At 39.2% G+C, this 24,903-nt stretch overlaps 1 protein-coding gene across 1 annotated transcript; it reads right to left on the reverse strand.

Moving 5' to 3' along the window:
* Window positions 1-683: 683 nt before the first annotated feature.
* On the reverse strand, window positions 684-2,385 carry LOC118558915. The gene is made up of 5 exons (XM_036129520.1): window positions 2,346-2,385; window positions 1,888-2,232; window positions 1,003-1,113; window positions 887-921; window positions 684-800 (listed from the first exon to the last, which is right to left on the reverse strand). Exons 1-5 carry the CDS (start codon window positions 2,383-2,385, stop codon window positions 684-686), a joined length of 648 nt encoding a protein of 215 aa, XP_035985413.1.
* Window positions 2,386-24,903: the final 22,518 nt, after the last annotated feature.

Genomic DNA, 24,903 nt, shown 5'->3' on the forward strand with positions numbered 1-24,903 from the left:
TCAGGATTTCTATGAAGGGAGGCTTTATTATTGAAAAGGGAAAGGCACATTTATTTATATAGCACATTTCAGTAAAAAAAAAGACAATGCAAAGTGCTAGGAAAAAGAAAATCCCTAAAGTAGATGATAAAATTGTTAGGGATTATGAGATTACAGAGACTGGATTGTGAAAGGCAGTTACCATGGGAAATTACAGATAAACAACAGACTCTAAAGACACAGAGCCTGACATACTTAGATGGGACAGAATGACTGATTAAGGGAAGGTGTGTCAGCTAGGTCACGTCTGCATTATAGTATGATCTTCTCCACCAATGTGATTAATAGGACTGATATCATATTGTGCCCAGCCCTGAATGGGTGTACACATTTGGTCCTACTTAATGTCTGTGTGAGTAATGAATGGGGCTCTCTCTGATGTCCGCAAATCTGCCCGTCGCATTGTTGTGTATGAGAGTCCAGTACTGAAGCTGTAAACATCCCTCTGCCTTTTAAATTAAATATGGTAAAATATAGTTTTGGTTTCAATAGTCTTTTAATTATTACAGATTTCTACAATAGAGACACAACATTGTTCAGGAATACAACCTGGGGGGACAGTATTCAGGTAAATTCTTTAACAAAATCATAGAAAGTCATAAACATCATTCTGACTGAGCTGCTGTCATTTTTACTGAGGGAGTTTATCTTGTGGCAGCATACAACACATTTGGATCAATCTCTCTCTCTGCAGGTCTTCTGTTATTTATTTTGGGTCTGAAATGCAATGCAGCGTAGTTCAGAGTATCAGAGTCCAAGTTCTGTTACGAGAGAGGATTTACAGTGAATCAGAAAGTTTTAGAATAAAATAATTCATAAAAAAGCAATTTGATCATGATGTTGTCACCTCATTGTATTGTTGCTTCTGTCCGTTGGTTTGCGCTGATAAACAAATTCTTCATTTAGTCAACTGTTTGTATTAATAAGTTGATTGAAAAGATGGAAAAAGTAACAACAAAATACCTGTATGAAACGTCGTAATTTTCCAAACCAAGCCTATAATGACTGTAAGAAGGAAAATAATTACACTTCCCAGAATCAAATTTGGCAGCTTGTTGAATCCATCAAATCCATCTACAACAGAGACAAAAACACATTTTAGACAACGATTTTAAAGTTACATGGTTGAATATAAAAAGTTTTCTTCTGTCAGCTTGGCTCCTTGACCAATTTGTACCTAACCAACTTGCATCAAGAAACTTTAACCATAGTACCGAATTGAATAGAATAAAAGAAGATTAATAATATCCTTTATCACCCCTCAGTGGGGAAAATTAAGTGTACCAGCAGCAAAGTGACAGGCACTCAGAAAGCAAGCAGATACACAAAAAGGTAAAACTAAAAAACAAACAAAAATAAGACACTGTAAAGTTAGGAAAAATGTAAAGCACTATAAAAAACAGAATCGTTATATATAAAAATAGGATATTGAATTTCAAAGAAACATACAACCAAGTAGGATAATAAAATCATTGATCTGTATATAATCAGTCTGATATCAGTGTGATATCCTTTGTAACTAAATATTAATGTTAGTTATGAAAATAAATTATTATCTAAACATTAGATCTCATATAATCATTAGATCTCTACTTTTTTAAAAAAAAAAAATGTTTTTACAATATATTTCCTTTGATTTTGGCTTTAGACCTCATTTGGGTCAGGTGACCCCTGTGAAATGTAACAGATCAAGCCCTCCAATAACACCAAATCAGCTCTACAAAGCCAGCGTTTTTATGTTGGAAATTGCACAGTTCCAAAATGATAGACCTCAAAGACAGAAAAATATACAAATAAAAAACAGCACTGTAGCAGTGACTACATTGATCATATTAGCAGCAGCCTTACCTTCAACCTGTAAATATGTTTCACTGAAGATTCTCCAGAATCCGTTTGACCTAAATCCACAGATATAAACTCCAAAGTCTGAGTAATTCACTTGTTTTATGCTTAGAATGATGTTGGTACCATTTGATGTCATACTGAATTTATCACTTGGATATCCATCACAAGGTTCAGCTTCATATTCAGAATGTATCATAGATGAGATGCTGCTGACGTTGGGTCCATCGCTCAGTTTGAACCAGAATATGTGTACGGGGACGTTGCTAAAGTTGGAGCACTGCAAGGTGACTTCTTCCCCTGGCCGGACCACCAATGAGTGAAACTCAAAATCTGACTTAGTGATCCAACCTGAAACATTGGCAAAGTTAAAATTTAACAAAAACGAAATGACACCTTTGAATCATAGTAGTTCAATAATTTCTGGTGAATATGTTGGGAAAACTATATATAGCGGTACTTACTGAAGGTGAAGAGTAAAGCCAGTTTAAGGGTGAAATTCATCATTGTGCTCAACAGGGCTCGGTTAGTGCAATAAAATGTGTGCTAGTTCTAGTGAGCTTTCAATACGGAGGTGGAGTTTTCTTTCTGTTATCTGTTTCCTCAAACCAATGATGAGAAACTTTTTTTTAGAGAACATGTAGAGATAATTATTTGTGGCCAAGAGCTGAGAGTAATGTTATGTATACATAATACAATTTATTCTTAAAAAAGTAAAGAAGGGATCAAGTGGTGCAGTCCTTTTGATGCCCTTTTTGCTCTTTAACAATACCTTTTTAAGAGGAGATGGTGTGTGTAACGCCATGCATGAAGTATTAAAGCTCAGAAAGACAAGTAAAACATAATTACAGACACATTTTCTAAGTGTGACCATATTGCTTTTGCAAGGGGAAAAAATACATATATTATTTCTAAAAAAAAAAAAAAATTCTGACCTAAAGGCCACAGAGAACATTTTTTAGAAGCTTATTTTTAGATTTTTGTTTGTTTCTTATAATACATTGCTTTGGCATGGGAAGCACTGGAGTAAAAACATTGTTTAAATGGACAGTCAAAGACCGGTACCTGTATTCACAAAGTTCCTCAGACCAAAAGTAGCTTTTAGTGATGTCATTTTAGGAAAAATGTTACAGTTCCCCAAATTCCCCCCAAAAGAAAGATTTTTCTTAGAATTTTATCTCTGTAAGACAAAAGATTATTCACAAAGCATCTAAGTCCTTGAGAGAGCTCTTTGACTGAAAAAATATCATGAGGAGGACTGGGAGCCTAAGAGTGTCTTAAGCTGGGAAGATGGTGGAAACAGAGAAGTTGGCTGATCCACCACCTAAACAGAGCACATAAACTTCTTTACCAATTATACAATTATTAAAATCCTGATAAGACAAACTTTATTATCCTCACAGAGGGAAATTAATTAGTTTCAGAGGCCTGACGGGTTATAGGCACAGCTCTAGTACTGTGATTGATTAATATTAGAAATTTTTATAATCATGAATAAAATGTGGAGACTTGTAGAATATATATAAAAGAGGTGAAAAAGTATTTTCTGTATTGCATGATAATGCCAGTAGTTTCATGATTTGGGTTTTTGTTTGTTTTGCCTTTGGACTTTTCTGGACTTTTCTTATCAGCCTATCACCTCTCAGCCACCAGCCACTATCCAATCAGCTCAGTCTCCCTCCAGCCACCACCCTGTTCTAGATCATCTCCACCTGTTGCCACTAATTAGTCAACTCTGGTCACCTGTTCACCAGCCAGCACATCCCTGCCAGAACATCTCTCTTTTTCTCTTCTCGTCCAGTGTGATGTGCCCTGTCTCTACCAGATCATGTGTGCTCAACCAGTTGGATTGTTCAGATAAAGGTCGTCTGTGTCTGCCTGTTTTCCTTGTGCGTTTCAGCCGCTTGCTCTGCCTGTTCTGGTGGTTCCCTGGTCCACATCACCTGTTCTGATCTTTCACTACCTGCTTCCTCTGGTTCCCTGCTCATCCCTGACTGCCTGCATCATCAGCCATTACTCATCTGCCTAGTCTGGTTCTGCTTGCCTGCCTCACCTGCCATTATCCATCCTCTCAATAAACCTTTTAACTTAACTTTGTGTCCGGCTGAATATGTGGTTCACCAGCAGTAATCTTAACAAGTAGCCTAAATGACCGTCTATCAGGGGTGTCAAGCTCCAGTCCTGGAGGGCCTCGAATGGCACAATTAGCTCCTCAGTATGTTATACCGGAAGAAATGTGTGGCTTCCGGGGGGAGGAGAGGTGGTTCAGGGGACTGGCGGGGTGAAAGCTGTCCCGTTCTGTTCATCCTAAAATAAAGAGCAAAACTTCGGTTTGGTGCTTGGGTGTCATAACAGAACGTTACAGTATTCACACAAATATTTATTTATTTAGAAGACATCTTCTACGCTTCATTTTAAGATGAAATATAGAGAAAGTCATCTTCTGACTTGTCATGCAGGAGAGACATCTAAGCTTAGTGATGAAGGAAGAGAGGAACCAAGAGGGAGACAGAGGAATTGGAGGCAACTAGTGATGGGTCCGGCAACACCGATGCGTCGGCGCATGTGTCGGTCTCATAGAGCGAAACCCGTGTCGATGTGTGTATTGCTACGGAAAAGTCACGTGACCAATACAGCGCCTGTTTCGAACTGACTGACGCGCCAAACTGTTTCTGTTCCCTCGAAGCTGCACGCGTGTGCGTTCGCGCACAGCAGAGCTATGCTGCGCAGTAAATAAAATCCAAGCTGAACTGTAAACAAAATAACGGTTAATAATGGTTAATTTTTAACCATTTTGCAACTCTGGTGTGATGGTGTTGTACCACAGTCTCGCTCTGTGAGCGCCAGGTGCTGATCGGAGCGCACCACTGATGGATGGGTTCTGCAACGCTTTTTTGGTTGGGCGGGTTGCGCTGTGCGTCTTTGTTCTGAGCGTCGTTTCAGAAAAAAACGGCTGATCTACACTGAGTAGAAAGTTGCTACTCTGAGTAGTTTTTCCTCCCTTTGTCATACTCAGCATGTCCGATTTCAGAACAGATGATATCAGTCAGGTAACTAAACACAGCACCCGATCAACCATTTGTAAAAAAAATAAAAAAAGCCAGTCCACAAGCATCCTCCTTCACATTATTTATTGACTGTATATAAAAAAAATCAAATATATGTTTAATTCAAATGAAAATATAAAATAATACAATGCAACATACAATGATTTAAATTGTATTGTGTATACTTGGTCATCAAATCAGTGTCAGTTAACTCTGTCAACCAGGTTGCCTGTAGGGATTTTTAAGGTCCAGCAGGTGTCAGTATTCAGTGACACAGTATCGGCACAGTATCGGGACAGAGTTGCAATGTGTCGAAACGTTTCATGACGCCTCATCGACCCATCACTAGAGGCAACAGAGGAGAGAATTGCAACGGATCTGGGAGAAGAAAACGAGCGAGAATCAGAAAATGTCTCTTTCTCTCTCCTGACTTTACACCGTTTACGTCAGCAGAGGGAAAATGTAATTCGGGCCGAAAGTTTTATTTACAAGATCAAATTGAGCGACTGTCACTCTCTATCGATCGTGCAGCGCCTACAAACAGCGCTGCTCATGGTGCTGTGACTGTGAACCGTGACAACCACTGATGCGCATGACCCGCCCACACCTCTGCAGCCTACACTGCTGCTGGTGGGGTGGAGACGCGGTTTCTTGACTATGTTCACTCACAGAGCTATAATACTTTTCACTGTGATTCAGACAGGTGCTGTTCATTTTAAAGATGCAGTGTTGCACATATTCAGCCCAGAACAGGGAAACCGGCAACCGGTGGTGGGGCTGCGGGGAGCTGAGTTGTGTTGCCGTGGGTGTGTTTACCTGCTGGATGTAACCGCTGTGAAACAATCAGGAAATAACTTTTTGTTACTCAGATTAATAACAGCTTTATCTAGGCCGGCGCTCTGTTATTGTTACTCTGTGCCGCTCTACCAAAGAGTTATCTCTCTCTCTCTCTCGTTTTCGCACCTGAAAACCCTCAGGATCCTGTTGTGGATGTTGTGTGTAACCTTGTTGCAATTTAATTCAAATTATGTTCTAATTCTATTTCCATATCTTTTGTTATGATTGTTGAGTTGTAACTGCAACTGCAATTTTTTATTTTATCTTTTTTTGAAGGTTGGGGGAGTGTCAACCCGGTTGGGACACAGAAGGGGGTGCGCAGCTAAAAAAAAGTTTGGGAACCGCTGCTTTAGATCAAAGCATATTCATCTGTCAGAATGGCACAAAGTCCTAAAATATGCCAAAATACCAAAATCAAAAAGAAAATCTCAGGCAAGACTTAGCATAAAGATTTTTTAAATGTCACACTTTTCTCCAACAAACAAATTAAACCTCACAAACAGCTGCCATCAGTGACTGAACATTCTTCTCTTCTATCATCATTAAGTTTAACCAACAGCTTTTATTCAAAAGTTGTCTTCATCGAAAAAAGGATATGGTCATATAGATGATGATAATCAACTACTTTCATTGTAACAATTGATTGTACCATGGTCTGGGTGAAAATTCAATTTTGATTGGCTGCAGGGTTCATTGAAAGTGTTACAGGACACCTATAATAAAGTTCTGGTCAAATAGACTGATTGTTCTAAATTATTGCGTTGGCTCAAACTGAAATGATACTCTAGCTTCTGAGGCTGTTACATTGGCAATGTGTCACAACGGGAGATATTAGATCTGTCAGCAGCTTTTTGTGAAAAAAATAAACAATTTTAAAATAATGTTAAAGTATTAATTGATTTAGTATTCATTTATTTCATGACCATGGTATAAGCATGATGATGCCCTTCAATCATTATCAGAAATTAGTAGATTTCGCAGAAGCAACCATCCTCTGCTTAGAGTTGGACGGTTCACACCTTCACGTTGTCCGTTAATGTCTGATGGACAACTCGGGCTTTATCCCTTAGTTGGCGCCATACACCACATTGCTCAGAAGCTCTCTTCAGCAGAGCTTTTGTTTCCTCTTGAGATTGGATTCTGCAGATAAAATGATTAAGTCACCAAATCAATTCTTATACACAAAATTTGATCACATATGTGTTTTTGTAGAATTAGTTTGTCCATTTAAACTAAAAGTCAAATAGGTTATCCAGTTAGTCATTTCAGATGTTATGCATCTGTAAAGCTTTTAAGATATCTAAAAACTGAACTACTTGTTTAAAAAGGCCCAGATTGTTTTCAACCATATTGATTCAGGCTGGCGGCAGAGTGCTGATTGCTAAGACAAGCAGACAGAGCCAGTTTCCATCCCCAGGTGGTAACTTTGACCAGAGCAGCCAGATAGTCTGCTGTGGAAAAAAGAAAACACATACACCTCCTCTACATACTGCCCCTGTTCTTACTTTTTCCTGGATGTCTTTGTTACAGAGTACAGTTGCTGTTCTGCTCACTGATACTGTAATGCACCAAGTAATGGACCCGATAATTCAGCGAGGGCACAGGGATAAGTTTGAAGTTTTTATTAGTGTAAAAGATTTTGAGCAGCAGGAAAAAGGCTGGACCACATTCAGGAACCACTGTAACAGAGGGAGTAAGGTTAGTGGCTGAAACCAACTCAGTGGAAGGTGGTGAACACTGAATAAAAGCTACTAACCTTCTCAGCAGTCAAGAGGTTGCTCTGGATCCGATACATAGGTCCAAGGGCACAACTTCTTCAAAGCTTATGCAGGCAAGCACAGTCAGAGGGCTCATCTTATAACCCAGGGCTGAAGCAAAAGGATAATCTATAAAACATTATTAGGTCACGCACAACGGGTCAGAAGAAGGCAGTAGTACTGAGGACATGCAGACCTGGTCAGAAGACGATCAGCATATCTGGTGTCCAGAATCGGAAACGAGCAGGAGAGTCTGACATGGGTAAGGCAAAACAGGCAGAAATCCTGAAGACGGGTTTGCAGCAGTTCAGAATATATTTATATATTTCTCTCCCTAAAGCTCCCTGAGAGAAAGTTGTACAAGGTGTACTTACAGAGGAAGTACAGCAAGGACACATGGGCGGGTCTTGTTGTCTGCTGCTAACATCTCTCCAGCCATTGAGTCCATCACACACACACACACACACACACACACACACACACACACACACACACACACACACACACCCACACACACACACACACCCACACACACACACACAAACACACACACAACACACACACACACACACACACACAAACACACACACACACACACACACACAGGACAATTTAGAGTAACCATTTAATCTGACTGTGGAAGGAAGCTGGGGTACCTGTTTAGAACAACATGTAAAAACCCAATGCAGGAAGACCCTAAGGCAGTGCTTCTCAAATAGTGGGGCGCGCCCCCCCTAGGGGGCGCGGTGACCCTGGGGAACAGGCTTTTTTTTTTTTTTTTTTTTTTTTTTGGCCGTACTGGTATACAGTGTAATTGCGCATCCACTACAGTAGGGGGCAGTGGCGCTCTCAATGTTACTTTTGTCATGTTTGCGACATTGCAACATTTTGGTTCCCTTGGTTACCAGTGTTGAGTCACCAGAAAGCTTCGACTGCGTTCTGTCTATAGCCTCCGTTATTCAACAAAACAACCGCCAACATGAAAAAGTTTTTAACAGGGATGAAAAGGAAAGCGGAGGGAGACAAAGATAATGAGACGAAAGAAAGTCACCCGAAAGCTAAGACGAGGAAATACGACGAAGCGTATTTAGCGCTTGGCTTCACGGTCACTACAGTTGGAGAAGAGGAAAGACCGCTGTGTTTGGTGTGTCTAAAAATGCTCGCAGCGGACAGCATGAAGCCAAATAAATTAGTGCGTCACCTAAATACGTTACACCCCAATCATGCCGATAAGCCGTTAGAGTTTTTTCAGCGAAAACGTGCTGAATATTGCCAACAGTCATCCCGCTTTGTGAAGGCTACTTCAGTAAACAATCGAGCGCTGTTAGCGTCATATAAGGTGGCGTACCAAATTGCGCAGTGCAAAAAGCCCCACACCATTGCAGAGGAGCTGATACTGCCTGCAGCAATAGACATTGTCTCTGTCATGCTGGACGACGCCAGTGCAGCAAAACTAAAAACTATCCCTCTGTCCAATGACACTGTTGCCAGACGTATAGATGACATTGCTATTGATCTTCAAGAACAGCTGGTAGAGAAACTCAAAGACAAACGTTTTGCCTTACAATTTGATGAAGCAACTGACAGCAACAAAGACTGTCTGTTTATTGCTTATGTACGTTTTGACTTGTCAACCTCCCTGTGTGAGGATCTACTTTTTTGTAAATATGTCAGAGACAGAGCCACAGCTGAAGAGCTATTCAAAATTCTGGACTCCTTTTTGACCGAGAATGGGCTAAAGTGAGAGAACTGCATTGGTGTTTGCAGTGATGGTGCACAAACCATGGCAGGGAAGAGAAAAGGACTTAGGGCACTCATCAAGGCAGCCTCACCCCATGCTGAGTGGACACACTGTATCATACACAGAGAAGCTCTTGCATCCAGGCAACTTTCCCCAGAATTAAGTGAGGTTATGACTGACATCATAGGTGTAGTCAATTTTATAAAGACCAGACCACTAAAAACAAGAGTCTTCTCTGCCATCTGTGAGGAGATGGGAGCTGAACATCAAGCTGTGCTCTATCACAGTGAAGCAAGGTGGTTGTCACGAGGAAAAGTCTTGTCCCGAGTTTTTGAGCTCAGAGAGCAAATAAGAGTGTTTTTGGAGCAGGAGCACAAGTATGAAGTGGCAGAAAAATTTTGTGATGAGAACTTCCTGGGAAAACTGGCCTACCTGAGTGACATATTTGGAAAGCTAAATGAACTGAATCTACAGCTTCAAGGGAAAGACAAACACCTCCCTCAGGTCACAGACAAGATTAGCTCTTTCACCCGAAAGCTTGCAATGTGGGGCAGGCAACTTGATGAAGGAAACACCGATTCATTTGAGAACCTGCCTGAACTTGTGGACACTAATGACTATGATGTCATCTCAGTGATTCCACACATTAAGCAGCATATTTCCTCACTGATGGGATTCTTTAAAAAGTACTTCCCTGAAAACAGTTCCCAGTATGACTGGGTGAGAGACCCTTTCAGTGCACCAGCTCCAACTGGTTTCAGCTCTGCAGAAGAGGAGCAGTTCATTGACATGACGTCTGACTCCACATTGAGACTGAGGTTCACATCACAAACACTCAGTGCATTCTGGCTGAGTGTAGAGAGGCAGTATCCACTCTTAGGGGAGAAAGCTATAAGCATTCTGCTTCCTTTTGCAACATCTTACCTTTGTGAGATTGGCTTCTCTGCTGTTGCTGCACTGAAGACCAAGTACAGGTCCCAGCTAAACATTGAGCAGGAGCTGAGAGTTGCACTATCATGCTTCGAACCTCGCTTCGAAAAGCTGTGCACTGCAAAACGTGCTCATTGTAGCCATTAAACCTGACTTCTTCCTCATTTTGTTTAAAAAAAGAAAGAAAAAATGAGCACAAATTGTTTAATTCATTTTGGTTTTGTAGGTTCAAGTGTTTTATATATTGTGCTCCTGAGTTAATGTGGCTGAACTGAATATATATTAGTTATTATTTTTTTAGTTTTTGTAGTTGATTAGTTATTATAATTATTAAATATTATTTATTGTTCTGATTTAATTTTGCAATGGTGCAATTAGTTGGTCAAACATGTTTACAGTTTAAACAAGGATTTATATATTTTTAATTTCAGGCATTGATGCACTTAAAATAATTTCTGTTGCAGACTTAAAACATTATTTAATAAAGTTATTCTTTGTAAGTTTGACCATATGTGTTTCTTTTTTTCTTTTTTTTAATGTTAATAAGGATAAAATGTTATGCAGGGATGGAAAGTCACGGTGGGAAGTGGGGGGCGTGAATAGTTTTCTTCTTGCTAGGGGGGGCGTAACAGAAAATAATTGAGAAGCACTGCCCTAAGGGAACACATCCCTGGACCTTCTTCAACACACAGAAAGCTTTTGATATGAGCCAAATATGAGAGTCCCAACTTTTGAAAATCCTCTCTAACATTCAACTGAGCAGAAAGTTATTTTAAAACCCACAAGGAGTCAAATGGCTGTAACCTGATACTTCACCTTATGGTTTATTATGAGGAAGGTTAATGCTAGAGTGAGCCTGATTAATAGATACAATCGTTTTTTTTTTTTCTCGTTTTGCTTTAAGTTGAAAAAATGTGCTGGCGCGCTCCTTAATGTCATAGATACTGTATATGGAATAGAAAAATGGTTAATATTTTTATATAGATCCATGGATCTACACCTGCACCTCAAGACAAAAGGATACACTTTTGACAACAGTGATGTAAAAAGGGATGAAAGAAGCCATCTTGATCAAAAGAGAAAAGCCATCACAATGACCAAGATAACTGAGAATGCATTAACAAAAGACAAAAGCAAACTGAGTTCTATCTACTTTAATAATCATAAATAAAGCTCCTGATTAATTAAATGTTTTCTCTGTAGTCAGAACACAGTGGGTTGGTTCTTCCTGTTATGAACATGTATATCTCTCTTTCTGCATTGTCCGATTGCAGCAGAACCCAACTCACTCTGCACAGCCACCAGGCTGACTCTTAAACACATTAATTGGATTGTTTTATTGAAACGTGAAGGAGAAAACGTCTGAATTTCTATGAAGGGAGGTTTTATTACTCAAAAAGAAGATGATTTACAATCACAGTAGAAGCTGTAGGAAAAAAAAGTACAAATAAAATGATATAAAAATGAATAAAGCATTATTTTTGACTCAGCTGCTGTCATTTCTAATAAGGGAATTTATGTTGTGGCTGCATACAACACATTTGAATCAATCTCTCTCTCTGCAGGTCTTCTGTTGTTATTTATTTTGGGTCTGAAATGCATTGCAGCGTAGTTCATAGTATCAGAGTCCAAGTTCTGCAATAAGAAAGGATTTACAGTAACTCAAGAAGATTTAGGATGAAAAAACGATTATTTGATTATGATGTCATCACCTCATTGTAATGCTGCTTCTGTCTTTTATATTGAGCTGAAAACAAAGTCATAATTTAGTCAACTGTATTAATACGTTAATTGAAAAGAAATTATGAAAAAGGTTACAACAAAATACCTGTATGAAAAGTCTTGATTTTCCAAACCAAGCCTACAATAACTGTAAGAAGGAAAATAACTACACTTCCCAGAATTAAATTTGGCAGCTTGTTGAATCCATCAAATCCATCTACAACAGAGACAAAGACACATTTAAAGAAAAATGGTTGAACAAATAAAGAGGTTTCTGTGTCAACTTGGTTCCTTGACAAGTCAAACCTCCATTTTATCACCATCTATTTTGATAATATCCTTTATTGTCCCTCATTGAAGACATTTAAGTGTACCAGCAGCAAAGTGCAAGGCAATTAGGAAGCAAGCAGATACACAAGGATAAAACTATAAAAAACAAAAACAAGAATAAGAGACTGCACAATTAGGATAAAAAATACACCATAATTAAAAAAATACCATATTCAAATTTAAAGAAACAAGCAGGGGTAGTGAGCATGACCCATATATAGAGGCTTTATTCTTCGACACAGTTGACCCGGGTTTGGTTCCGGCCTGAGGTCCATTACCGCATGTCCTCCTCCCCTCTCAAACCCCCTTTCCTGTCAGCCTACTTTGTGAAAAACAAGCCACTAGTACTGTAAAAAAAGGTATATATATATATATATATATATATATATATATATATATATATATATATATATATATATATATACATAGAGATAGATAGATAGATAGATAGATAGATAGATAGATAGATAGATAGATAGATAGATAGATAGATAGATAGATAGATAGATAGATAGATAGATAGATAGATATATAACAGATTTGTGCATATATAGTAGTCTGATATCCTTGGTAGGTAATTATTTTATTTTTGTTATTTATGAATATAAATTGTCATAAAACCATCAGATCTCATCTCAACTGATCTGATTCTAGATTTGTTTTTTGAAAATTGTTTTCAATATATTTCCTTTGATTCTTGCTCTGATCCCCATTTGGGTCAGAGTCCTGTGAAATGTAACAGATTAATACCTACAATAACACCAAATTAGCTCTAAACCAAATCCATTTGGTAGATATTGTTTAGCAAAATTAAATTAACTTGTTTCTTTTACAGCAGCCTATAATTAGCTCATAAAAGTTGTAAATTAGATACTGCACAGTTACAAAATCACGGACCTCAAAAGAAAATATATAAATTAAAAATCTAAACAACAGCACTCTACCAGAGACTAAATTGATCATATTAGCAGCAGCCTTACCTTCGACCTGCAAAAATGTTTCGCTGAAGATTCTCCAAAATCTGTTTGACTTAAATCCACAGATATAAACTCCAAAATCTGAGGAATTCACTTGTTTGATGCTGAGAATGATGTTGGTACCATTTGATGTCATACTGAATTTATCACGTTGAAATCCGTCATGAAATGAAGCTTCAGATTCAGAATTTTGCATAGATGAGATGCTGCTGACGTTGGGTCCATCGCTCAGTTTGAACCAGAATATGTGTACGGGGACGTTGCTAAAGTTGGAGCACTGCAAGGTGACTTCTTCCCCTGGCCGAACCACCAGTGAGTGAAACTCAAAATCTGACTTAGTGATCCAACCTGAAACATTCGCAAAATTAAAATTTAACAAAAACAAAATGCCGAATCATAGTAGTTAAATGATTTATGGTGCATCCTGAAGAAAACTGGTGAATGTGTTGATAAAACTGTTTATAACAGTACTTACTGAAGGTGAAGAGTAAAGCCAGTTTCAAGGTGAAGGACATCGTTGTTCTCAACAGGGCTCGGTTAGTGCAATAAAATGTGTGCTAGTTCTAGTGAGCTTTCAATAAGGAGGTGGAGTTTTCTTTCCTCTATCTGTTTCCTCAAAATAATGAGGGACCGCCCTGGTAAAATAACTTATAGAGTAAGCGCTGCAAGTGAACAGGATTAGCATATTTGACCCCTTAAACCACTTGAGTTGAACTGTGAGACTGCAGCTCCACAGCTGCGTAACATTCCGGTTTCTCCAACCTAAACATGGCCATCTAAATCCTGTCCAATCACTGTACAATAGTCAGACACCCTTGAGAAAAAAAAGTTCTGCCCACACGTTGTGTCGAGAAACAGCAGGGAGACCCTCAAAGACGGGGCTGTGAGAACAAACGTTATTCACTGTGAGGGAGAGACAAAGTGTCTCCTTTCTCTTGGTGTATCTATCTTAAGTCTCACAAGCCAGACTCTGCCTGGCTATTATACCTTCCCGAAATATTATTTATCTTCAAATATATACCTTTCAAAATCACTTCCATGATTACAGGTGGTTTCTGCATGTGGGTCAGAAGGATTCCTCCAGTTATGTCATGATGCCACTTTTCCACAGGACTAGAGAGAATTGAGAGAGCATCAGAGCATAAGGAAGAAGACCAAGATAAGGCTTCTGGAAGCCATGGATCAAAGAGAGTGAGGTTAACGGTAAGTTAATGCTAGTACTAGCTCACTAATATGCACAATACACGGTGTCAGGATTCAGTAGGCTGCACTGTCTGCGCTGTCTGCGCTGCCTGCTCGCTTCTTTTTTCCTATTGCAGGTGATCATAGTTGACAGGTGGGCGTGGCACGCATCTGCAGCTCGTTTCGGCAGCTCCGGCTTGGAGCTTAAAAGCAGGGCACAGTCAGCTGAAGGACGCTGGAGTGTTAAACCGTTGTGTTACGCTTTGTGGCTACTGTCATTCGACAATCTCTCGTTCCTGCGTGATTCATGTCTCCTGTTCACCGTACTAACTCATGTCTTCTCTCTCCTCGTAGTTCGCTCTCTGTGCTCTGGGTTACTCACCGGCCGCTCCTCCGAGCACTGAAGTCTCAAGCCAAGTTCCTGAATCCCCGCCGCTCAGATTTTGCTCTGGCATTCCCCTCGAGCCCCCTTGGTCTTACCAAGCCGGACAAGAGTTTCCCCTTCCTTGATTTACCCTGGTTCTTTTGGCTGCTTTCTGTCCCCTGCTCCCTGTTGTGGTGCTGCTCAGGCTCCCCAACCTCCTGTTGGCTCACCTGTCACTCTGTCACCTAGTTCCACCAAGAGAATGAGCTTTTCTGAGTCCGTTCTGACTCCACTCCCCCGGCTCGGTTACCCATACCTGGCGATAAGCATCACGCCACAGATCTAGATTTCCGCACTTGCCCACGTTTAAATCTGTTCCTTTCTCCCCACAGTATTCCGATCCCGATGTCTCGATCATTTGGCTGCTAATTCTATGAGAATAACATCTCCGTGTACCCCTGAGCCTTCAATAAACACTTTTAACTGCTTTTTGTCTCCCGACTGTGTTCTGCATGTGGGCCAAACACCTAAAAACCATGACACATAGCATGCAAACAAAAGGTTAAAGTGTTGAGATATATATGTATGCTATGTGTGTGTGTGTTTCAGCTATGTTACATGAACAAAGCAAGCAGACATTCAAATCTCCTGAAAAGATGTCCAAGTGATAAAATCCATGGTGCTGACTTACTGTGCTTTGCATAACCCATAGGAAACTAATGGGGACACATATGAAAGCAGCAGTAATTGACCTAATGTCACACTTGCAGCCTATGATGACAGTCCCACAGGGGAGATAAGACAGAGGGCAGATGCATGTGGGAAGCTCTGAATGAGAGACCTTCCCTGTGATGATGAACACACCCCACTGAAAAAACAACAAAAAACCTGCTAAAAGCAGTTTACGAAGCTAATGGGATGCTCAGCTGAGCACTGCATGGGCACGAGCGGTACCCTCACACAGTAGGCATGCACTCTCTGCGCACTGGGGTTTGGTCTTAGAACCCGGGGCTTGTAGCCACTGTCTCCTAAGTTATAGCAGAATGCAATACTTGTAGTCTAAAGTTGCATATTGGTGAGTCATTGTCATTGGTGGGATAATCTTTGATCGCTGAAACCCTTTCTAATTCTCCCATCTGCAAAGTCTTCCAGCAGTGCCAATGCACCCCCCTGCAGCATTACCCATAAATGTATTTCATTGTTTACATCAATAAAAGTAATTGCAGTACACCTTGTCACAAGTATTTGGTAATCAGTGGTACACATCACTGATTAACAGGGAGAGCAATGTCATGGTAGAAAACCCTGATGAAATGCTGTGAAGACTTGTATTTGAGATTTAAGATAGCTTATGGACATATTTTATTTATTTAAAAGATTGTTATGCAAAAGTATCTCCACAGCGCAAACATGAAAAACGCTGAAGTTTTGAATGCTTATGAGAAAGTCGATCTATGATTAAAGTCCAACATTGAGCGAAATCAATTGTCTGAGAGGAATCATGGTGAAATTTGGCTGCAATTCACCACTTTACTGTCTGTGCCACCAAATTCCCCGTCTGCAAAATGATCGTATGATCGTACGCCTGGGTCAGAGTTTCCGTGAGGACTGCACATTTTCCTGTCAATTTTGTTTTTTAATAGATCTCAACTTTTGCATGGAGAGTGATGTAGGCAAGTTTCAGGCCCTGTTTTGTACTGTTTATTGCTTATTTTACCTGTGAAGAACTTTGGTCAATTTGCTGTGTGTAATAGTGCTATATAGATAAAGACTGGTTGGTTGATTGAGTATTCACAAGATCAGGCCACAGAAAGACTATGTTGGAGCTAAAATAGATGTGTTTTTTTATTATGTAGCCCTCAACAAAAGTTTAAAGTTTGTTTGGGTTAACTTGTTTCATACTTATGCTCGAGGTTTAAGTAAAACCTAAATTAATATTAGGATAGCAATATAGATCCACACCTCTTGCCCATTGACAGCTGGAGATTGGCACCAGCACTCCTTGCAACCCCACAGGGGATAGACATTTTAAAAAATGGATGGATGGATGGCAATATAGAGGGGAACTGCATTATGGAAGAATTAGAAGTCTTATTTGATCATAGCCATATTGCACAAACTTCATTTCTCTAGGACAAGCTAATCTGAATTTATACTAAATAGAGAAACTTAGAGAGATAAGATAAGATAATATAAGATAGGCTTATGTACATTCACGGTGACTTATATATATATTTACAGACAGGATGTCTAAGCCTGTCACTAAAGGAGCTGCTCAGCTCCTCTACAGTCTGGTGCAGGGGGTGGAAGGTGTTGTCCATGATGGATGTGAGCTTGGACAACATTCTCCTCTCGGCGACTTCCTCCACCGAGTCCAGAGTGCAGCCCACGACAGTTATCAACTGGAGTTATCAACTCCAGCAAAGAATTTAATCTCTTATAAACTTTTATCAGAAAATCATGGATTATTTTGAATGCCTAATGAAATGAAAAGCAAACACAGATCCTGAAGCAGCTGTTTATTTGTATATAAATGAAAGGTCATGTGTTGTTCTGATGCATAGAGCTTGATGCAGTCTTTGTGGTATTTTGTTTTTGCAATCTACTGTCACCACAATGGAAACAAAGAGCAAGGCTGCTGTCAAACCTTTTGCCTACCGCCATTATGCCGCCTCACATCTATACATAGATATAACAAGTTTTATTAGTCCTCATGCCACATTTCTGAAAAGTAAGAAAAACAAGGAACGGAAATTTAAAAAAATATATATATAAAAAACACAAAACAGCACTGCAAGAATATGAACATCACAAATATTATCTTTTTTAAACACTTTTTTACTTTTTATTCTCAGTACATCTATCTTGTAGCAGCGTTCAGCACATTTGTCTCCATCTCTCTTCCTGCTGCAGCTCTTCTGTTGCTTTCTGTTTTGGGAGGGAAACTCAGTGCTGCATAGTCCAGGGTGAAAGAGTCCAAATTCTGTAAATAACAAAGATGGTTTGTACCATAAAAGCCTTTTGAACAGGTTTAATTGTTAATGCTTAGATTTGTTACAAATGAATTATACCTCATGATGCTTTTTATTCTTACTGTCTGTTTGAGATAAAAACACCCACAAAAGTTTATATGATGAGTTAAATCTCAACATTTTACATCAGTAAACATCTCCGTTTTTAAACTGATTTACAAAAACTGTGAGTACCTGTACACAAAGCCCTGATTTTGACAACCAAACTGATGATGACCATTGTGAGAAATATGACTAAACCACCCAGGATCCAGTTTAGAGGATTGTTTGATCCATCAAATTGATCTAATTGAATGAATGGAAAAAAATATGTACATCAGATTTAGATTTAAATCAGGATTTAATCAGAAGTTACATTGAATATGAGGGATTAATGTCTTACCTTGAACATGTAAATATGTTGCAGTGAAGACCTCAGGGAACTTGTCTCGATAAGAACCACAGAAATATAATCCAGTATCATTTACGTTCACCTGTTCAACGTTCAGAAAGACGTGTGTGCTGTTGGATGTCATCGTGAATTTACCATGTTTAAATCCATCATATAAAAAAGGAACAGATTCTGAGATGGACATAGAGGTGATCTTGCTGACATTGGGTCCCTCAGCTAGTTTAAACCAGAAAATATGACCGGCAGCACGGCTGAAGTTAGAGCATTGCAAAGTAATTTCTTCGTTAGGCTGAATCCGCGTGGTGTAAAACAGACGACCTGAGACAAAGATCTGACCTGAAACAAGATTGTATAGTTTTCATTGAGTTCAAAACTGTACAGACAGTCGGTCAGTAAATATACTGAGAAAAGACCGGTTAGGTGTACTTACTGTAAGGTGACCAGATTTCTAAAATCAAATCTGGGGACATTTCTTGCTCGTGGATAAAAATCAATACATCTAATCAAGATGAAATTAGGAAACGGGGACAGTAATGGTTTCATTTATTTTTACATGTTTATTAATATTTAAACAATAAAAATCAAGTGTAAAAGACAGGAATGTGCCTCTCCAGACCTTTAGTGCATCCTAAGATTAATAAAATCAATAAATAGTGTTATTAATAGAAACTAGAACTGTGTCTCTGGGTTGGGGCAAAGTGGTGGGAGTGGAGGGGTCCAGAGTGGTTAGCAGGGTTTTTCAATTTTGTGGGGCCCAAAGAGCTCTGCCACCCCCTAAGGGGAAAGTGACATGAGGAAAAGAAAAACCAGTAAATACAAACATTTAGCCTGTGGCTGTCTGTGGAGACAGAGTCCCCCAAATTTAAAAAACTGCAACAAATACTCATTCTGTTCACATCTACATACCAATGAGAAATAGGTTTTTCTGCGTTAACATCAAAAAGTAGCAGTCAAGCCCGCTGGTAAAGGATGATATATGTTTCTTACTGTCAACTGACCACATAAGGGTTCTGTGCATCACAAAGCCGATTAATTTCTCCCACTAATGAGCTATAAGCACATAGAGCACATAGTGCATAGAGCCTGTTTGGGACAAGACATTGTCCAATGGATTGTGGTGATGTGAGGTAAAACAAAGGCACAGACTTGGAAAACCCCTTGACATGAATGCAAGTGATTTTGTGTGTAGTGCAGCATGAGCATGTATAAACTTACATAAAGTGTGTATAACTACATTATGTGTATGTGTCTGGTAGTAGCTGATGTGTGAGTATATTGTTTGCTCCTATAAGGTTAGTTAACTCCGGTCAGTGAGTCAGCTAACATGAGATCATCTCTGGTTTCTTCAAGGCGTTCTGTGTCTGAAAAGCCCTCAGCCACGGCATCCAGAGGTCTGGATAAAATAAGAGGAGAAGAGGATATATTATGTGCAGAACTGAAATTTTTAAAACACAAGAAAAAACAACAACTAAACTTCCTCTTTATTGTGCCACAGCTAGGGAAGTGCATTGAAACTCATTTTCAGTGCAGAGACTCAGAAAGAGGTTATATCCTCAGACAATTGGGCTTCTCAGCTCAAACCTGAGTATATCATATCAGCACTTTATCACTTGAACTTTATTAATATTCTAAGTAAATATTTCTCCCTTCTCGTCAATCATTCTTTACATCAATATTCCTATTTTCCTCCACTCTCATTTAATCTCCTTACTGTCTTCCTATTCTCTTCCTTTCACCTCTTGTATCAATCTTACATTATTCTAAAACAGAGACATTATATATTTAAAATCACTTCCAAAAACATTAGATTGTACAACATGAAAATGTCCTATTATTATTATTATTTCCTCTGATTAAATAGAAAAAATGCTAATTACCACAATACTAGGGGCTATAAGCAAAAACAACATAATAAATGGACATTAAACAGGTGGTTATCTCTTACTCCATCATTCTCAGATCATGCAGAACTTGTCTCAGTCAGTTCTCCTGTTACTGACTCCTATTTTTTCATGAGGAACTTTCATAAATCCAAACTAAGCAGTAGAAAAGCTAAACCTAAGCCTGGAAGTCTATGCTCATAAATCACAACCATAAATCAGCAAAACAACTTGTAATAACTCTACTAATAACTAACTATCTGAAATATAAAGTAAAGGTCACCAATCAGTTCTAAAACATCTTTAGAAGAACCCTTGTTGATCCCTGGAGAACCAGCGTACCAGATTAGCGCCTTACAAAAAGTTTTCAATCATTCTGTTACATTTTATCTGAGTGTCTTTTACTCATGTGAGCAGCAACTCGTGGTCTTGTCTTACTTTTTATTGATTATTTTTTTACCTGAAAAAAAAAAAACATTTCTCACAGGATCAGCTTGATCCAAATAAAATGAATCGATTAACACACTTACCATAACACAGCAGCTCCCCATCAGTTGCCACCAGTTGACGACTTTTCACTTCTTCTTCTTCTGTTTTAAAAGTGGTGCGCTCGTCTTCTTCTTCTTCCTCTTCGTGTTTTAATGGCATCTGACATCCAAAAGGATCATCACCGCCATCTAGTGGTGCGCTCTGTTCCTCGTCTTTATATTATCAGCAGCGCAACCAGCTACCGCAACATATTTTCCCCCTCGGTAAAATCGGGGACATTTCCGGGGACAGCTTTAGCCGGGGACAGGTGGTCCAAAACGGGGACAGTCCCCGGAAAACGGGGACGTCTGGTCACCCTAACTTACTGAGGATGTAGAGGAAAGCAATTAGCAAGCTGAGGTTCACCATTTTTAACACAGCGGGAAGCTGCCTGGACAATGCCAGTGGCTGAACTGTTGTTTTGTAACAATGATCTCACCATAAGGAGGAGGGCTGATCTTTTAGAATCAGCTTAACATTCACAGTGAAAATGATTTATTTTCCTTACAAAATGTGCTAATTATTATTATGTAGTAAAAGACAAAATCATTTTTTAATTTGTTCATAAAACAGTTATGAAAACTAAAATTCTTATATTTCTGTGTGTTTATAGGAAAATAAAAACTGTTTTGCGTTGCATTACATTGAAATGACTGCTGTCATTTCAGCTTTTAACTTTTTGTTCTCTCTCTCTTTTTCTTCATAGTAGGTACACCTGGTCTGGCGTTCTGTTAACTGTGACATCATCCAGAGAAGACGGCTCACCCGCTACTACCATCTAATGTAGAACAGATTACTGGATCAATGTGTGCTTCTGTGCTTTTTTGTCTCTCTTGTTGTGTCTCTGTTCTGTCTTCTGTAACCCCCAGTCGGTCGAGGCAGATGACCGTTCATACTGAGCCTGGTTCTGGTTCTGCTGGAGGTTTTTCCTTCCCGCTAATGGGTGGTTTTTCTTTCCACTGTTGCTTCATGCTTGCTCAGTATGAGGGATTGCAGCAAAGCCATGGACAATGCAGACGACTCTCCCTGTGGCTCTACGGTTCCCCAGGAGTGAATGCTGCTTGTCGGGACTTTGAAGCAATCAACTGGTTCCCTTATATTGAAAATGTTTGACCAATCTGTATAATATGATTGATTTTGACTTTGTAAAGTGCCTCGAGATGACATATTTCATGAATTGGCGCTATATAAATAAAATTGAATTGAAATGAATTAAAAAGGTCATGATTTCTACCACCTAAAACAACAATTAACACCTTATATAACCACAAAATATGACAAACAAATATTCCTCCCCTCTATATTCCATTGATCCATCCTTTTTCTAGGACATCTATCTCTTGTGGGGTCACGAGGGGTGCTGGAGCCTATCTCCAGCTGTCAATGGGTGAGAGGCAGGGTACACCATGGACAGGTCACCAGTCTATCGGAGCCCTCAATATTCCCCTTCTATAATTTTTTTGCACTTAAGTTTTATTTATTCTTTTAAAATCATACATTTTCTGATTTTGTTGGCTGTTAACAATAAGCAGACAGGTGTTTGATGTTTTTGTTTAGAAATAATTTTGCCTTACCTGTCATATAGCTTGTTTTGTGTTGCTTTTTTTTCACTAAAACCAGAAGGATAGAGCACCTCACCCCAGTTCTAAAGTCCTTACACTGGCTCCCTGCATCTCAGAGACTAAACTTTAAAGTACTTCTGTTAGTTTATAAATCACTGAAGGGCTTAGCACCAAAATACATTAAAGACCTGTTGTTGCTGTATCAACCCTCCAGACCACTCAGATCTTCTGGTTCTGGTCTACTCTGCACACCCAGAACCAGAACTAAACACGGAGAAGCAGCATTTAGTTCCTATGCTCCTCAAATCTGGAGCAAACTTCCAGAAAACGGCAAATCAGCCAAAACACTGAGTTCCTTTTATCAAGACTGAAAACTCACCTGTTTAAAGTTGCTTTCGGCCCTTAATGACAGGAACATTGACCAACATATTTGATGTGTATTGATGTTTTCACCTGATATAATTTAATGTCTGTTACTGGTCTCTCAACCAGTGACTGTTTTGACGTGTTTGTGATGTTTTTATGTTTTAATGATATAAAGCACTTTCAACTGTCTTGGTGCTGAAATGTGCTATAAAAATAAACTTGACTTGTCCTAATCGTGGGGGAAACCCCTCATTCCTGCTGGTCTCCCACACTACTCTGAATGTCAATCTCAATGCACAGCCACAGGGGAATTTCAACACAGAGCACGGCCTTGTTTACATCTTAACAATTTATTTTAATGTGGGCATCATATGTGCTTTTACCTCTGATTTTCACCTTTAATCAACATCTCTGAATTTTTCCTAACAGTTTCTTTGCCCTTTCCCCATAGCTGCCACATCACCACGATGAAAAATACGATCAGCTGAGCATTTTTAATACACATCAACATTCATGAGGTGCTTTGACTATTTATGGTTGAATCTGGGCGTGGAGAGGGGAGATCTATAAAGGAAAATTGCGTGTTGGTGTGCGTGCGCATGGTTTCAGAAATCAGATTTTTTTTTTGCATATGCCATTTTCCTTTTCTTGGCGTACACACAATTTTACTATGGATTCCATGCAGTTTTATAAATGAGACCTGAGAGCCTCCCCAATCGGTCACTATCACATTAATCTCTATGACTCCTTCTGTACCGTCTATCTTTAATTAACATGCTTACTCATGACTTGCCTCCATGTTTTTCTCCATGTCACCGCAGAAAACCAAATCATGACAAACCAGTCTGCAAAAATTTTCTAAAATTGGTGTGAACGATAATGTGATAAACAAAGAGTTTGCTCCACATTTATCTGTTTGTGGATTTGCGTAACGGTGCCCATCACTGACCGTTGTAAAGGATTGTATGTACAAAACTTGGATATGAGCTGACTAGCCATTTTGGTGCCATAGAGGCAATATTATGGTTTGGTTTCTGCAAGTTACCCTCCATCATCATAAACATTTAACATACACATTTGTTAGTGTAAATAGAAGTGTGTAAGGCAGCATTTGTCATGTGTTGTTCAGCTGTTGTTGGACCGAAAGGCAGTTTAATAGTGGTTTAATAAAGACGCAAATAGGCACACTTTCAGACTGGGCAAACGAAGACAAGGACCAGTGCCCATATTCACAAAGATTCTCAGAGGCCTCCCAGAAAGCTCCTAGATTAGCCCAAATATTCCTGCCTAGCAGTCTTAGCTTCAGACTGCTAGGTAGGTAAATTAAATTGGTCCCTGGATTACAGCACAAATACAAAGACTTTAAAGCGTATTGCCTCAGATCATTGCATCTTTTTCTCTGCTTTTACACACCAGCTTGGTGAGAAGCACTCCATACAGTAATCAAAAGTGAGAAGATGGCATCACACAAGCGAACATCTAGATTACCATTTAGGCTACTTACATCAACATGTACAATACCAAATGTACTTTTTCACCCCTTTTATGCACTATATATTCTTTGTAAATTTCTCCAGTTTTTATTTAGAATTATTCAATAGTTTTCCTATTATTTATCCTCAATAAAGTTACGTTACTAGAGCTGCACCTTTAACCCATTGAGCTGCTGAAAATAATACATTTTGCCTTAATTGGGGATAATAAGGTTTTATCTTATCTACATATTAATATTTGGATGATTGTCATAGGTGTTTATGTCCTCATTTCCTCCCCTGTGGTGGTGGATCAGCTAATTAACTCTCGCTGTTTCCATCATCTTCCCTGCTTTAGACACTCTTAGGCTCCTCATTACTCCTAACATTGTGTCACTTTAGGAGCTCTCTTAAGGCCTGGCCTGCTTTGTGAATAACATGCATCTTATCAAGGTAAAATTATAAGAAAAATTTTAGAATTCAGGAGATTCTATGATTTTTCCTAAAATGACGCCACTAAGAGCTAACTTTAGTCTTAGGATTCTTTGTGAATATGGGCACAGGTGAACAATAAGGAACAAACCACAACAGGGGGTAGCATAATGGAAGCTACGACAAGGAAGGATAAATAAGGGAGGAAAAAAGACTAGAAGGCATGTGAGCGCAATTAGCACAGGTGAATGACATGACAGTAAAGAGCTAAGGGAAAGGGGCTGCAATTAAATGGCAGGAGACAAGGAGGAAAACAGAACCTAACAATACAACACCACAATAAATAAACAGACTATGACAAAATAAACTCACTTACTACGCTAAAGACAGCTTGGAAAATAATGATCTAAATGAAAACCAGAGGAACAAACTTATTCCACACTGAACAGGAAAAATAATGACAGGAAACAAG

Source organism: Fundulus heteroclitus, unplaced genomic scaffold, assembly GCF_011125445.2.
Source record: "Fundulus heteroclitus isolate FHET01 unplaced genomic scaffold, MU-UCD_Fhet_4.1 scaffold_179, whole genome shotgun sequence".
Taxonomy (NCBI): Eukaryota; Metazoa; Chordata; class Actinopteri; order Cyprinodontiformes; family Fundulidae; genus Fundulus; species Fundulus heteroclitus.

What these genes read in the sequence shown, in the direction of transcription:
- LOC118558915 (XM_036129520.1), bottom strand. Translation starts at nt 2,385, where the DNA reads ATGAATTTCACCCTTAAACTGGCTTTACTCTTCACCTTCA. An exon ending in AACATATTTACAGGTTGAAG is followed by an intron (nt 1,114 to 1,887) that starts GTAAGGCTGCTG and finishes TCTCTGTTGTAG; the next exon opens with ATGGATTTGATGGATTCAAC. An exon ending in AATTACGACGTTTCATACAG is followed by an intron (nt 922 to 1,002) that starts GTATTTTGTTGT and finishes TTTGTTTATCAG; the next exon opens with CGCAAACCAACGGACAGAAG.